Raw genomic sequence first — 15395 nt, 5'->3', positions numbered from 1 at the left:
AAAACACATCCGCTACACGCCCTTTAAAGTTTAAACCATAAACTCATCAGTCGTACATCCAATTGATGGAGGCTTTCTTATAAGAATTACATGAGAATCACAGGTTAGTATGTTTTGTAGCCTGTATTTTTGGCTTGGTTCTTTTTGTTTTATCTGCCTCTTTTGAGTCCCACAACTGTATGCAAGTGCAGGAAGAAATGTAGCCTACATATTGTTTTTGACATGTTGTCATGTAGCCTATGACACAAGTTAAAATCATATATGCTCCATTTTTTGTTTATAACTATTGTAAACTACCATTTATGTTAATTTAACATATATTACTTGAATGTTTCCATTACTTTATAGTAGTCTATGGTTCCCTACATTTAAAATTAAAATATTGCACAATTTACTCCCCTACAGTTTTGTAACGCTGTAGTTCCTTCGCACATCATTTTTGAATTAATAAATAAAACTACCCAAAAGTAGGCCTAAATCGGTTGAAACTTGCTTCACAATGACCAGCCAGGACATTAAAATCATGGTTACAAAAATAATGCTTCAGAAGTAATGGCTATCATTACTTTTAATAGTAACAGTTTTAATTATACATTTAGCTCATATTGCACTTGCACTTTTAAGTTGGATTGTGAATTCTGCACCTGTTATAGATTTTTCTTGATGTTTTGGATTTTGATAAAGATCAAAATACGATTGCCTCCTCTGACTGTCATACACAACAACACAAAATACACATTGTTTGTTTATTGTGCAAAACCTTGGTAGTTCTGAATCAACTACACAGATGTAAACTTTTTACAACATTGGATATATTTTGACATGGGATATGTTGTAGCTGACCCAGTGTATACTCTAAATACTTATATTCACATAATTATCAACATACTTTATATACATATGAACACATACAGTGGCAGTTGGTGACTTTGGTATGGAAACAACATGAAGGTTGGCTCTAACCTTGTTGTGGTGTCCTCATAAAAAAACATGCTATACCTACAAATGCATCTTGTTGTCAGTCAGATTGTTTTTTTTTTTTTTACAAAGAAAGATAATTAAATTGATTTATCAGTCTTTCATAGGCTACAGGTGACTCTTCATGCACTGTAACTCTCGCTCTCCTGCACTGACATCAGTGATTGTTTTCCAGCTTCTTGCTGTGGTATGCTAAAGGACTCCTCTTCCTCTCCGAAGGGGAGTTTAGGGTCTACCTTGGTCAAGTCTGCAGGTATGACGGAAGGTGTCCCGCCGGAGCCGTTTCCTATGTGGAACGTGATGTTGACATTGACGTGGGGACTGGGGCTCACAGGGCTGAGGACCTGTGGGCTGGTGGGCTGGGAGGAACAGGACGACTGTGTGATCACGCTGGTCTGGCGAGCGACAGGCTCTGTGTTGGAGAGTAAAGTCAGGGGCTCCGACAGCGCAGAGTGTGGGTTGTGAAGGGCTACAGTGGATTGCAAAGGGGCGATGGACTCGCAGCTGCTGCAGCCGTCTGTCCTCGTTAGAGTTTCAGTATTAGTACTGCACTGACTCTGGTCGCTGCAGCCCTCCCCTGTCTCCAGCAGACATTGTTGTTCTGGCGAGGTCACTGTGAACGAAGTCAGCTGTGTTTCCCCGTAATAACCCTGATTGATCTGCCATAGGAAGACAGGAAGTGCTTAATTATCCGGTATCATGTACGGCCGCATCCATATCGTCAAAAGGTATTCAAGAGAAGGATTACTCACTTTATCACCATTCTCACAATTACCATTTGCATCTACTTTAGGGTGAAATTTCAAAGCATCTGAGGAGAAAAATAGGAGTGAACACTTCGTTATGTTGAGTAAGGAAGGGAAAACTGCTAGGCAAACAGTTCCTGATAATGACTATTATTTGTCAACCTCATTCTGTATTTCAAGTTTTACTTAAATATAAAGCAGATATAATGGTAGCTTCTTTGCAAAAACAAGAACATGATTAATGCACTTTTTTTTATACAGTTACCTTTCTTCCGGACTGATGTACAACGGCACAGCAGAATGATGGCGATGAAAATAAGTATGAATCCAATGACACTGCCGATGGCAATAGCTGCAGCAAAGAGAAGTAGAGCAGTAGGAAAGATGTTAAAACGCTTTTTCAGAAATCAATCACAGTTGTCTCACAATGACTGCTTTGACACACTAAATCAGTCACCGTACCCAGAACACTGTCAGATACAGTGTTTGGTGGTGGGCTTTTGGTTGAGTGGTTGAATACTGTCTCTGGAACAGACGGCAGAAGGCTGATAGATGGCGTGTAGTAGTCTGTCAGTTCACGTGGCACATTGGAGTCTGAGGTTGCTAAGAACGTGTTCATCATTGCACTTGCAGTTGTGATCTCAATCTGGGTCTGATGCTCCCTAGTTGACGTTTGAGGCACTGTGTTGGACATAAACGCTTCAGGTTTGCACACGGTGTCTGCGGTGGCGTTGCCTTCTCTAACAACCCTCCCATGACATCTGAGGAGGAACAGAGAGAGAGAGAGAGAGAGCGAGAGAGAGGTCAAAGAGCTGATCTCCAAACAGCTGTTTTCATACAGATGTGACCATCTCGTCACTCACTGTGTATGCGGCCGACAGGGATCCGTGTAGGACACTGTATCAGAGAACGTTCCATCGGGGCACCGCTGACACTTCACATCGGAGTTAGCCCTCCCTGAGAACAACACCCAGACATGTTGTCATTCACTAACATTTTACTATCAGGCCAGCACATTTCATTTTGAGTTTGTGATACATATACATATTCTATGTAATTGTCCACCATGATAATTATGGAAATAATGATTACAAAGTTATTAAAATATCTATAGCATACATTTTTTTAATTGATTGCCCTTTGCAACATTTACACTGGATTCAACACTCTATCACAGTAATTCCTTTCTTCAAATGTCCAAATTGCAATAACAATCAGGGACTATCACAAACACAAAGAGGCTCGTTTTACAGAGGGTTTATCCCCTCAATTTTTTTTGTAATGTTTTTTTTAGTATGATTACATGCATGGTAAACTGCCAAACAATGACGGTTAAAATAACAGGTGATGTACCTGGCACAGACACTCCATAACCAAATTTGCATGGCTTGTACTTGCTGCATGCTGAACAGTACGGGTCGTCAAATTCCATGATGCAATACATCCCAGGCTGGCACTCACACTGGGACTTTGTGGTAGAGGAGCAGTTCTGGGCATACTGCAGACCTTTGACTGGTTTGATGGAGACAACTATTTTACTTTTAATTATCTATTAAAAATGATTTCATCTTTTTTTTAAGTAACACTTATTAAAACAGAAAATAGCAAAAAATATATAATTTCAATTTGTACAGAGATTTACAGTGCAGATACTGACCTGCTTTGCATTTCTTACAAGAGAGGCAGTTTGGAGAGTAGTTTCTTTTCTCCATGAACTGGCCTAATGGACATTGTTCACACACAGTCTCTGTAGTTTCAGAGCATTCTTGTTTCATTCGGTGCCCTGTAGTAATATAAGCATGAATTAATCAATGTTAGCAAATGGGAATTATAATAATTCCAAAATGCCCACTAACAGGAAGAAAACTTAAAGGTCAAACAATAAATATCACAATATCCTTCATTGTACATCATAGAATCATGTTTGTTCATACAACAGAGAATACTGGCATACATACGTATATTTAATATCTGGGGAGGTTTAAATCATCAAATACTTGTAATAATGTGTTAATTGTTTTCTCCTTGGGTGAATAAGCACAGTAAGAGATTTTTGCTATGCAATTTTACAGCTAGAAGGCATTCAGTTTAATATTTGCTGCTATCCTCACTCACTAAAGAGGAAGGATGTGAAAACCATTAACTCCACTGTGTGGGAGAGATTAGGATAGAACAAGAAGGCACATGGGATCAAATTATTGCTTGAGCATCATCGGCAATTTTTATCTCCCAAATATTAAAGGTCACATATTATGCTAAATGCACTTTTTAAATGTGTTCTAACATATCCATGGGTCCACGGTGTGCCTAGAGACTGCCAAAATATTTTTAAAAATAACAATCTCTCCTATTCTCACTCTCCCCCTTTCTGAAACCCCCACCCCTCCCCCCCAATATACTACAGTCAGAATTTTCCCCTTTTCTGACCTCACAAACTGGAAAGCCAGAAGCTTCCACTGTGCAGCCCACACCCCTATTTCTTATTGGTCCACGGCCCTGACAGACAGAGGGCGAGGCGTATCTGGCTTCGCTTCCGGACAGGGGGCGGGGGCAGCTCAAAGATTGTATATTTACGAGGGGAGCTGCAGCTCTTTTTAAAAAATAGGCCATTGTGAGATTAGCTGAACATCAGCATAGTACAATAAATTATCTGAAAGTTTTTTTTATTTATTTTTTATTTATTATTCTTTCGGACAATTCCACCAATACACAATTTTCTCTTTCATATCTTCATACATCTTACTTTGTGTTGTCCGAAGGGTGACGGAAGAAGCCAAAGGCTTATCAGGTCCCGCCCCCATAAAGTTTTTTTCAGCAAACAATTAAAGAAAAACGTATTAGGGACCACTAAGACCATATAATATGGTGTATAATAGTACCGAAAAGTGTATAATATGGGAGCTTTAACAACAAAATTGGGAAGTGGGGGAGGACAGATCTGATGAAAAAGCTTACAGGTAAATGTCACACTGAGAACATGTCCGCACCTATGTTGATATATTTGACAACTTGACATGTGTGCATTCCCACTCTTCACAAGCTGCAACTCTCAAGGATGTTACACTGCTGCCACTGTGTGGTTGCTGATCTTGAAAGCTATTAGGCAAACGCTAGCAGCTCTGTCCTGCTCTTTGTTGGATGTGGGGAAGTTCACACTCAAGAAATCGCAGTGATTTTGTCGTCACATTTGTCAAATACATTGGTTAGTCTTCTTCCTAAAAGCCTTTTTAGCTATTGTTGTACTTTTTATTTGCTCCATTGCATTTTCAACAGTCTTAGTCACTTGTTAGCCTATGCAGAGTCAAGTTGTTCATTAAATATAAATCAAGTAATATTATATGATATTTTAGATAAAGATATACCCACACCAGTATCTAAAGTAGTTTAAATAGGCCACACCTTTACCAGCTGCCACATTGGTGAGGCTTACACATTAATGTAATCACTTATTACTTTTCCAGTGATATAATATTGTTCTGAAATGAGTCATTCTGCATAATGAGTACTTTTAATTTTGGTTAGTCTGATCTGAGTTTTCTTCATTCAAACAAATACTGACACTTTATGGAATGAGCTCATGCCAGATACAGTGTAGTGTGAAAGTTTGTGAACCCCTTGAGCCTTTTGGAATTTTATTTATTTCAACCATTTTTAATTCATTTTTATCAATACCAGTATTTTCTATATGAAATAACAGATGTTTGTTTATCAATTCAACATTTTTCTTTTCCAGAAATCAACTGTTAAAACAGATCAAACAAATTATTTGACAAATGTTGTATGTGCAAAAGTTTGTGAACCCTGAGCTGCATTGCTTTTTTAACTTTTTTGTGGTGCTTATGGATATTTTTGAAGGAAGTCTACTTCTAGGCAGATATTTAGTCACTCTTAAAGCTCTCCATTTGTAGATGATTTGCCTCACGGTGGACCGATGGAGCTCAAACTTTTTTATATGAATTTATAGCTGTCCCCAGACAAATGTGCAACATCAAAACTCTATTCCTGAGATCCTCTGAGATTTTTTCCCCTTTGAGCATGTCTGACCTGTATGGGTTCAGTTTGGTGGGCCTAAACTGACCTGGTTTTATCTTTGTTTTATCTAGTGCCGCCCAATTTCTTCCCTGAAGATCTCTCATTACATTGGTCTATTTCATCACTCGATTTGGCCCACCTGATTGTGTTTACCTTGCTCGATTTAAGCAATGCAGCTCAGGGTTCACAAACTTTTGCACATACAACATTTGTCAAATCATTTGTTTTATCTGTTTTAACAGTTGATTTCTGGAAAAGAAAAATGTTGAATTGATAAACAAACATTTGTTATTTCATATAAAAAATACTGGTATTGATAAAAATGAATTAATAATGGTTAAAATAAATAAAATTCCAAAAGGCTCAAGGGGTTCACAAACTTTCACACAGCACTGTATATTGTAATGACTGATCCATCAGTTTAGCTCTACTTTAAACACATATTTTTCCTTTTGATGAATACTTTACAGAATAAATGTACTTGCTGGTCCCTCAGGATGAAACAAGGAAACGATCAATGTCTTTAGCTACAGTAGATCCAGTATATCTTTTTTCACACCTCCTCGCCAAAGCTTGTACTGATACAGGTTTGTCTGTCATGTATGAGTCTTTTAAAAAATTGCATTCCTTCCACTTACCAGCGGGGCATTTCTTGCAGCACAGGCCAGATTCCTCAAACAGGTACTCTGTTGCTGGGTCGAGACATTTCCCATCTGAGTCTGCCTGATAGGGCTCAGAGCAGACCTGTGGGAAAGAGTGAAATGAAACTTAAAACAACTCATATTAGGCTTTTCAGATGAGGATAGTTAAAAACAAAAACATTCTCTTCGTAATCCTCTGACACACATGAGACGCATTGCGTCTGCTGGTGGCTTTGCAATTTGAGATAAATATAGTAATTTGGAAATTACTTGGAAATTTGCAGTCCACTTTTGTATCAACCATACATTTGTCCTTGAAAAGCACCAGCAAATGAGGCCATTCATAAGCCTAAACCTTAGTCAGGCAATCGTAAAGACAGTAATTTTTAAGTCCACAAATCAGTCATTGGCTGACGTTAAACAGGAGTTTAGTGGAGTACCAGACAACCCACACCTGCACTGGTGCTGGCCTGAGCTGCAGGTGGAGTCAAACAGGCAGCCTTTGTTCTAAATCTGTAAGAGATTCATTTCACCTCTACCCTATCTCTACTCTGTGGGGCTCTCAAAAGTCTTAAGGCTTTGGGCACTGCACACGTTCATCAATGCAGTAACTCAGGTACAGCCCTCTCTCTCACACACATAGCAAAACATCGTAAACAGGACCTCTAGAAACACAGTACTTGCTGAAAAGTTGTGTGGAGCTGCAAAACACACCTGTCCCTGTGCTTGACAGATGAAAGTTTCTAACCGCAATGGCCTCCGATGACAAGCAAAAGTTAGAATATGCTGACAGCAGCGCTGTATTTCTCGTATTACAGGAAACAGAGGCGGCAACATAGAGGCCCTAGTTTACGAAAAACAGACTTCTTTTGTGGTGTGTGACCATGGGGGACATGTGATGCGATGATAGAGATAAACCTCTGTGAACTTAGAATTATTTAATTTATCAAAGAGAGCATTGTTTTTTCCTGTTTCTCCTGGCTACGTGCCTAGACTCACTCATCCGCTTTAACAGAAATGTACAGTACTCCTGGAAGATAGTAGACAGGGTTACTGGGTTCATTTCATAAGTGGCATGTTAAGAATATGACATTTCAATCTGAAATTGCCACAGATACCTAGTGACCAAAACCAAATATTCATACAGGTTCACCAACACCACAACTATGTGTTAGATCTATACAGTAAGACTTTCTGCTGCGTTGAAACATTGTAACAAAGAAACGGTATTTTATACAGAAAATAAATGTAAATTAAAAAGGAAAAAAAGAGAAGTGACAGGGGACAAAGTCCAACATGTTTTAAGGGATGAAATGTATTTAAATCACAAAAATAAATGTTCACACTTCACACACAAGGACCTATACACACACACTTCACACTCCCTTGAATTAATCACAATGTGAAACCTAAACTAAAAAGTGGCATTGTTTTTGTGCAGCATGTTGGTCATCGGATGAATCCGGACACTGTCCCTGATAAACACTGCAAATATGCGTGACACACTAACAGATGGACATAAAGCCTACCTTGGTAGATAGGGCATTCAGCAGAACCAGCAGTAACAGTATGTCCTTCATTGCCTCTTTAGAGAAAATTAGAAAGTGTAGAGGATAGGCTACAGCTCAGCACCGTGTTCACTGTACTGATCATTCTTTTTAAAGGCGGGCCAGCAGTCTGCGCATACAGGAGCAGTTTCCTTGAACTGAGTCGAGTGTTTGGAGGAAGGAAACGAGCAGGAAGGCTCTAACCTACGTTCGCAGATCTGATGTGGTGTGAGGTGAGACAGCGTTGAGACAATGTTCAAACCCGATGCTTCACTTCCACACATGAAAATACTATGAATGCATATTTTTGTTGACCTGCAACTGATCACAGGAAAGACATGCCTCCAAAAAATATTCATACCCACTTGGAATTTTTCATGTTTTATGAGATTGAATCAATGTGTATCTAATGTGACTTTTTTAATTAATTTTTCACACTGATCGTCAGACAACAGATCTCCACAAAGTGATCAAATTTAATTTCATGTTAACACACCTTTAACACAACAAATCCTCCATGGTGCAGCCAGTTGGTTTCGGTAGTCAAACATTAAATTATTTCAATGGAGGTCATAGAGAGTCAAGGGGTTTCATTCTTAGTTTTCTGACTTTTGGTGCATCATGATCATAGCAAAACCTACAGTTTACAGAAGTCCTTCAAATCCACGCCAATATCTTGGTCTCACCACTGGAATTGAACCATTAAGCCCCTTTGTGAAAAGTTATTATCTCATTATATCATTCGCAAGTCGACTTGAAGGAGGGAAGCAGAAAAATAGAAAAACTGGTATTATTTATATAATAGATTTTCTAAGCAGCTTCCTGTGTAGTTTGCGTCATTTGTGCACTAAATGAGATGTTCTCTTCTTGTTCACACACAGATAAGATTAGTGCAGCAGTTACAGCAAAAGCAAATTATATGGAAATACTTCATAATGTGTTTTAAGAAGAACTGATCCATGCTGCTGGGTTTCTATGCTGAGGCATTATATTGTAGCTGATTGTTGAATAAGGTGTTGGTGTTTTTTTTCCTAATTGGTGACAGAGGCCTGTTTTAAGGTCTGTGTGACTGCAGGTTGTTTGGCACTGAAGCACTGCATCATCTCCTATGAAGACAAGTCTCCAGTCTCCTTTGTCTTCAAATAAATCTGAAGAGATCGAGACAAGTTTTTTAGTAATGTTCACGATTAAAAAAGTATGTTAACGACTAGCTAGCATGACACTTTTCTGCCGTCAAAGCACACATTGCTGCTGTTGAATTACTCAACAGCGATTTTGTAATTTCACATGCACCTTTTAGGTTGTTTTTTTTTTGCAGTCAAAACGTGTCTTCTAAAAATTCACCCGCTGTACTGTACTGTACATGCCGCTGCCCAGATGAATGCCCCTATGCTTTGCTTTGTTTGTTCCTGTGTGAGAGACGTTGACATTTCACAATAAAGTTTCCCCTCCCACACCCTCAACAGTTCTGTGGCACTGCAGTACAGCAGCAGCAGCCATGTTGTCCACTCTTGTCCTGTTATGTCTTGTCTGTTAAAAATTACTTGTAAGCTGTGTCATGAAAATCTGAATCACACTTTCAGTGTATGGCTGAGTTTGTTGCTACAGCATAAAACGTGAGAGAAGTAGGTTTTTTTCCCCTCATGTTTTGGCCTACTTTCATGTTTCAGTGAACTGATCTGGTATACTGTACACTACTGCTGAGCAATTTCCAAAGGCACAGTATAATAGTTACATGCAGCAGAACAGATCTTTCATATATCGGTTTGTGTAAACCAGTATTACCAAGCAATGAAAAAGTACAACTGAAAACAGTCAGAGGAGGCCTTATCTCAGGCAAGTTTCAGATCCTGTTCATTCCTATACCGTGTGAAATAGAGACCCATGGCTGCCTGAAGTTAAAAAAATACAGTCAACTTTATTATGAACCGAGAAAAAATGGATGGTAGTATTTATGATTTAAAGGAATTGGGTTAAAACGTGGAATAAGAAAAAAAATTGAATGGTCACAATGCAGCCACCCCTTTGATAAACACCTATCACCTGGTACCTCTCTGAAAAATATCATTGTCTTCACTTCTGTATCTGATCATTGTAGGATCTGTAGGATGTTGCCGTTTCAAGTCAACTTGCATCGCTGCCAGATGACAATGAACAGGGTTTGAAAAAACGTACCATTTCAGGATTCGAAAAGGGGTTACGGTAAACTTAAGAGGCATCATTCACCTTCACTGAAGTCAAATGGAGTACCACAAAGCCCCTTCTTTTACAGCAGGTTCACTCGTATCACAAAAACCCAGTGCAAAGATAAAGATCTACTGACAGGCTACCAGGTAACAGAACGCGGTTGACACTTTGCTTTGAACAAACATCAAAGCAACACACAATATGTAAAAGTTAGCAAAAACAGATGTATTTCTGTTGAACTTGAATCACAACAAAAACACCAATACCATTAAATTTATTTTAATGAGTTCACTGGTTCATTTTGGACAATATCACGGAATGTGCCCCTATACATTTTTGTGTATACCGTTTTAACTTATTCAAATACACAAAGCATGTATGACACAAACTGGAAATACTAAAGTGTCATAGGTGGGATTGCAAAAGTATTTGACATTAAGTATAGGTGGTGGTGGTTTCCTGTGAACTGCTACCTCTGTATAATACACCAGCATCTGCCTCTAGAGTTTTTTATGTCCCACATTCAGGAAGCGTCAAAGGAAGTTGAAAAAACAGAAGTATGCACACAGACTGGAGCCAAGGCAATGTGCTGAAAAGGGAAACACGAACTTGCGTCTGAGATGATTCACCCCAATTCTGAAAAAACCTGGTGCAGACCCCTCCACCTTCAACAACTTCCGTCCTATATCAAATCTGCCCTTCATCTCAAAAATCCTGGAAAAGACAGTTGCCTCCAAATTCCATTTTCACCTATTAGTCCAGGCATTATATAACCCGACCTCTCAAAAATTGCAACAGAAACCATTTCAACTGTTTTTGACTCATGAATATGTAAGTAATAACATACTAAAAGTCTTAAGGAATCCATGTGGTGGAAAGTTATTTTCTAAGGGTTTTCTTAACCACACCTTTTATGCCAATTTTCAGCTTCCTAAAGTACTGTTTTATGGTAGAGGGGATATGTGCAAAATTGTTAACCTTTTCAGAAAAGCTTGAAACTTGGTACACTTATACAGTTTGGGTCTCTGAACATTTTCAGATATTAAGCCATTGCAAAATCGAATCATGGTTGCCATGGCGACCATTTTACTTTCCGCCATAGCCTAATTGTGCATTTTTCATCATAACTCCTGAACAAAACATAATACCACATAACTAGTGATGTCTACCCCTATGTTTTCATGGTCAGGGATTACTATGATACCACATACAGTGCAGTTTGTTTCTTATTGAAATTATTAACTTTTAGCAAACACATTTAACAGAGATATGACAGAAAACATAATTGAAATACAGCATTTGAAAATAAAATAAAAATACAATAAAGATACTTAAAACATGAGTATAAAAAAGGAAACCATTTTGGGCTGTTTGATGGCGCACAGAAAAATATAATCCCTTTATAATATATGTTGATGTTTTCTTTTTGTCAGTGCAAAGGGTAAGGGTTTCTTTCCAGTTTTTTAGGGGAGAATTGTTGGAAGTTGTGACGAACCAAGCGAGACACATCTGAGATCTGGTAACCGGACACTTTAGGCACGGATAGTTCCTGAAAAATATTAAAGCAACTATTTGAGTTCCAATTGTGCTTCTCCCTCTATGACAAGTTTAATGTCTGCAGTGAAAAAGGTCTTAGTTTGAGATACAGTGTAAATCCTGCTGTGTCTTACCTCCAGCTCCTTGCTCTGTGAGCCATTGGAGCTCTTCAGACTGCTCCGCAGGTCAAGGCTGCTGGGTGGCGGCAGCGTGCTCTGACCTTTGTTCGACCAGCCAGAGAGACAGTGCTGGACGGGACCACACAGAGATCCGTGAATATGTAATATATAAATGATAAACTGGCTTTATTCATTGCAGTAATCAGGTGTTAACACAATATGCAAAGATTCACAAAGCTTAGCATGAATTGTCATCATGCAGAGGGCTCCCGCTCACTCACCGAAGGTAACCCCAAACTATCAGAAGGGTCAAAACTGCATCGCTGATGAGCTTTGTACTTGTAAGGTGGCAGGAGGGTGGAATGAGGGATGCTGACCCTTACACATAAAACAAAAAAGGAATTCACAAGACAATACATATGCTAGTAGTAGATCATTATTATTACTGAACAAACTATTATTACAACCATCAGAAACCTCACCCATTTTGGTGGTGACTGAGAATCCCTAAAGACGCCCAAGATGATACATACTTAGGTACTTAATATTACAGCGACATTCATTGACATACATAGAAGTTAAAGCTGGGGTATATGATTTGGGAGAAAATAGCAGTTGGGATAGAGATTCGAATCCAAATACCTCAACCGCTCCACTTGTGTTCTCTCTGGTCCCTCCCTGACACGCTCTACCTGCTGTAGCTCCTCCCTCAGAACGAAAGTTATGCGCGTTCATGTCTTTTCAACTAGTGTGTTTCCCGGTCTTTCCTCGTATCCTTGCTGTCGTAGCGGTGTGAGCAGTTGTTGTTAAGCGGGAAATAGGACATTGATTGTAGACATTGCTGTTTGTTGGCTGCCGTAGTGCCAAACTGTCAGACTGCTAGGGTTGTGAACGCTCACGCAACTGACGCAACAACGTCAGTGCCAAAGTGAATGGACAGTCCCACAGGCAATAAAAATGGAGAAATGGAGCCTCGCTCTGATTGGTCAAAGTGTACATGAGCGGTGGAAATTTTTGGGGGTGGCACACATAGGCAGGGGAGAGCAAAGTGATGAATAGATATTCTCAGACCACTTTACATTTAGCTGAATGGCTAATATGAAATTTTTGCAAAATATTACCGTGAAAAAGTTACCCACCCCAGCTTTAAGCCATAAGCAGGACTTGTGTCAGACTTTAAAATATAAAAACAACAAGAAAAATAGCACAGCATAAAATATCTCAGCTCCACCAAACAGCTTGTGGATTCATTAAGCAAGTACAAAGTATGTCCAATGAATCAGTCGTGTGTTACCAATTAGGTGCTGTGTTGTTTATAAGTGAGTCCTAAAAAGCCAGTCAAAGCTCACATCATCCTTACCTGACGTGAGCTGGTTCAGCAGTTGTGTGAGGGTGGGAGGATTTGTGCCTTTTGCACACCGGGCAGCACTCCTGAAAGTGAAGTGGGACGGGGAATAGCCTGCTGTTAATCCTGTAAGAGAATGAACCTGCACAAAAGGTGAGCAAGCAGAGAGGAGACTTACTTCAGCCATCATTGACAATAAAATATCTGTTCAAATGAATAAATAACCCCTCTTACATTGATGTGTATCCATGTTAGCCTCTGGACCATCCTTGTCCGTTGGCAGCGGCAGGACTGATTGGTTCTCCTCAGAAAATCTATGAGGCGAATGAAGCCATCATCAATCACTGGTAAACTTGACACACATAATCGGCAGCAAGGGTTGTCAAGTTTTAATCACTCACTGCGCTTGCGGGCTGCGCACACACTCGTCTTTATTAAGCGATCGAAACGTGCGCAGGTCGTTGAAGAAGTCGTCCGGGCGCTCTATCAAGGAGTCCTCAGCATCAAGTACTCCTTAGAGAGAACGTTAAGATCAATTGTTAGAGCGCCATTATGTGAACAAGAAAGAAATGAACATGTTCACAGAGACCAACAAGGCATACCTGCTATCCAGTCATAGCCGAGTAAGGGCTGCAAACGATGCCTGTCAGTGGCAGCAGACATTTCTTCAGATGCATCATACTGAAATGTGACTCGACTCCCTACCTCCCTCTACAAAGACAAACAGGTGGTGCAGAGTAACAGCAGTCAGCATGTTTTACTTCAACCATTTTCAGTTCAAACAAAAAACGCACACATAACATGCAGAGTGTTAACCTTGTCATCATGCCTGCCTGTCATAAGTTGGCAGCCATGAAAAACAGCATTTAAATTATCATCATCTTTTTTCTGAGCAGCTTAACTTTAAGTTTAAAATGAAAACTAAAAAAAAAAATTACCTGTTCTTTGCTGTGATTTGCAAGGCAGGACTTGGTGTTGGCTGGCCCCGTACGTCTGTCGCTATCTTCGAAAATGTATGATGGTGCTGTATCTTCAGCAGTCCCTCCACTGTAGCTGGAGGTCAAACACGGTGTTGAAACAGTGCGCTGGATGCTTGTTTGTCTCCCATGTGTATCTTGATGGAGACACAGAGGAAGACCTTTCTTCAGTAATGACAACAGGATTTTTATACAGTTTGCAGCTCCAGAAAAAGCTGTATAGTGGACTCTGAATTGATTGATCTATCTATCTAGTGTTAAAATTATTCAAATACACTATTGGGAGTGAAACTTGCGTGTGGAAAATTAGAGTTAAACAAAACTGAGAAAGTATATCAATGCTTTGTGTTTCTGTTTAATGTGATGCAGTAGGCTGGGTCTGGGTCAAGAGACCAAGCATGACGAAATAGTTTTTACCTAACTTATTGTTGGCCTTCTCAATGCCCAGAAATAAAAATAATAGTAGGCTGCACATCGTGGACGATTGGCAAAGCCTGATAAACACTCATCTCGCTAGTAGCGAACTTAGCTCATATCTAACGTATGGTCGGCCTCGTCGTGTTATCTTTAATATGTTTCATTATTACCCAATCTCTCGGGAACTTTGGCGAGGGCAGCCCCGGCAGGAGCGAGTCCTCCGCCGGAGAGGGTGACGGTCTCCACGGGCGCAGCCTCGTCCTCTCTCTCCCTCTTTTGGATCCCTTTGCAGCCACTCAGCCGCTCCAGTTTTACTCTCTGCTGCTTGAGCTGGTTCAATAAATCAGTGTTACGCTCTCTTAAAACGTCTAGTCGTTCCGTCGAAGACATTTTATTTTTCAATTTGAGGTTTAAACCCTGTTAAAGACCACGTTTAAAAAACTGAGTGCGACACAAACAAACACCAAAATGTTCCGATTGTGATTGAAACTTTTAAACCAGAATCGGCCAGCGCCATGACAACGCCATACATAGCAGTGATTTCATTGGCTGGGAACATTCTACCCATCACGCCTTACGACCGCTGGAGTTTTTTCTTAAAGCGACAGACACACATTTGATTGAAGCTACAGAGAATGTTTTCGAACAGCAGAGGGCGCTGTTTACCTAATTAGTGACACTGGCACCATAGATAGTGGACTGGCACACATCCGATGATGGTCTGTAAAGATAATGCAAATGAGTTGATAATATGGCTGAAATATTCATCCTAATAATAGAAATATTAATTTAAATCATACAATTCATGTGTATGTTTCATGTAGGCCTATGTCTAGGCCTATATGTTTCGTGTTTTCTACAAATCCCATG

At 39.7% G+C, this 15395-nt stretch overlaps 2 protein-coding genes across 2 annotated transcripts; both read right to left on the bottom strand.

The window, feature by feature from the left end:
- Positions 1 to 832: 832 nt before the first annotated feature.
- On the bottom strand, positions 833 to 8040 carry tnfrsf1b (tumor necrosis factor receptor superfamily, member 1B). The gene is made up of 9 exons (XM_080025758.1): positions 7927 to 8040; positions 6395 to 6500; positions 3382 to 3507; positions 3078 to 3236; positions 2588 to 2681; positions 2187 to 2485; positions 1990 to 2076; positions 1731 to 1789; positions 833 to 1637 (listed from the first exon to the last, which is right to left on the bottom strand). The coding sequence occupies exons 1-9, from the start codon at positions 7975 to 7977 to the stop codon at positions 1101 to 1103; spliced, it is 1518 nt and encodes a 505-aa protein (XP_079881884.1). The 5' UTR covers positions 7978 to 8040; the 3' UTR covers positions 833 to 1100.
- A 3520-nt stretch (positions 8041 to 11560) lies between these two features.
- miip (migration and invasion inhibitory protein) lies at positions 11561 to 14915 on the bottom strand (the record flags this gene model as incomplete). The annotated part of the gene is made up of 9 exons (XM_080026539.1): positions 11561 to 11680; positions 11802 to 11915; positions 12068 to 12164; positions 13147 to 13273; positions 13366 to 13445; positions 13533 to 13644; positions 13734 to 13842; positions 14070 to 14245; positions 14696 to 14915. 9 exons carry the CDS (start codon positions 14913 to 14915, stop codon positions 11561 to 11563), a joined length of 1155 nt encoding a protein of 384 aa, XP_079882665.1.
- Between the last annotated feature and the right edge of the window lie 480 nt (positions 14916 to 15395).

The sequence above is a fragment of the Ammodytes marinus genome (assembly GCF_949987685.1).
Source record: "Ammodytes marinus genome assembly, chromosome: 4".
Classification (NCBI taxonomy): Eukaryota; Metazoa; Chordata; class Actinopteri; order Uranoscopiformes; family Ammodytidae; genus Ammodytes; species Ammodytes marinus.
Note: the sequence above shows the minus strand (reverse complement) of the source record. Positions and strands in the feature narration are given on the sequence as shown.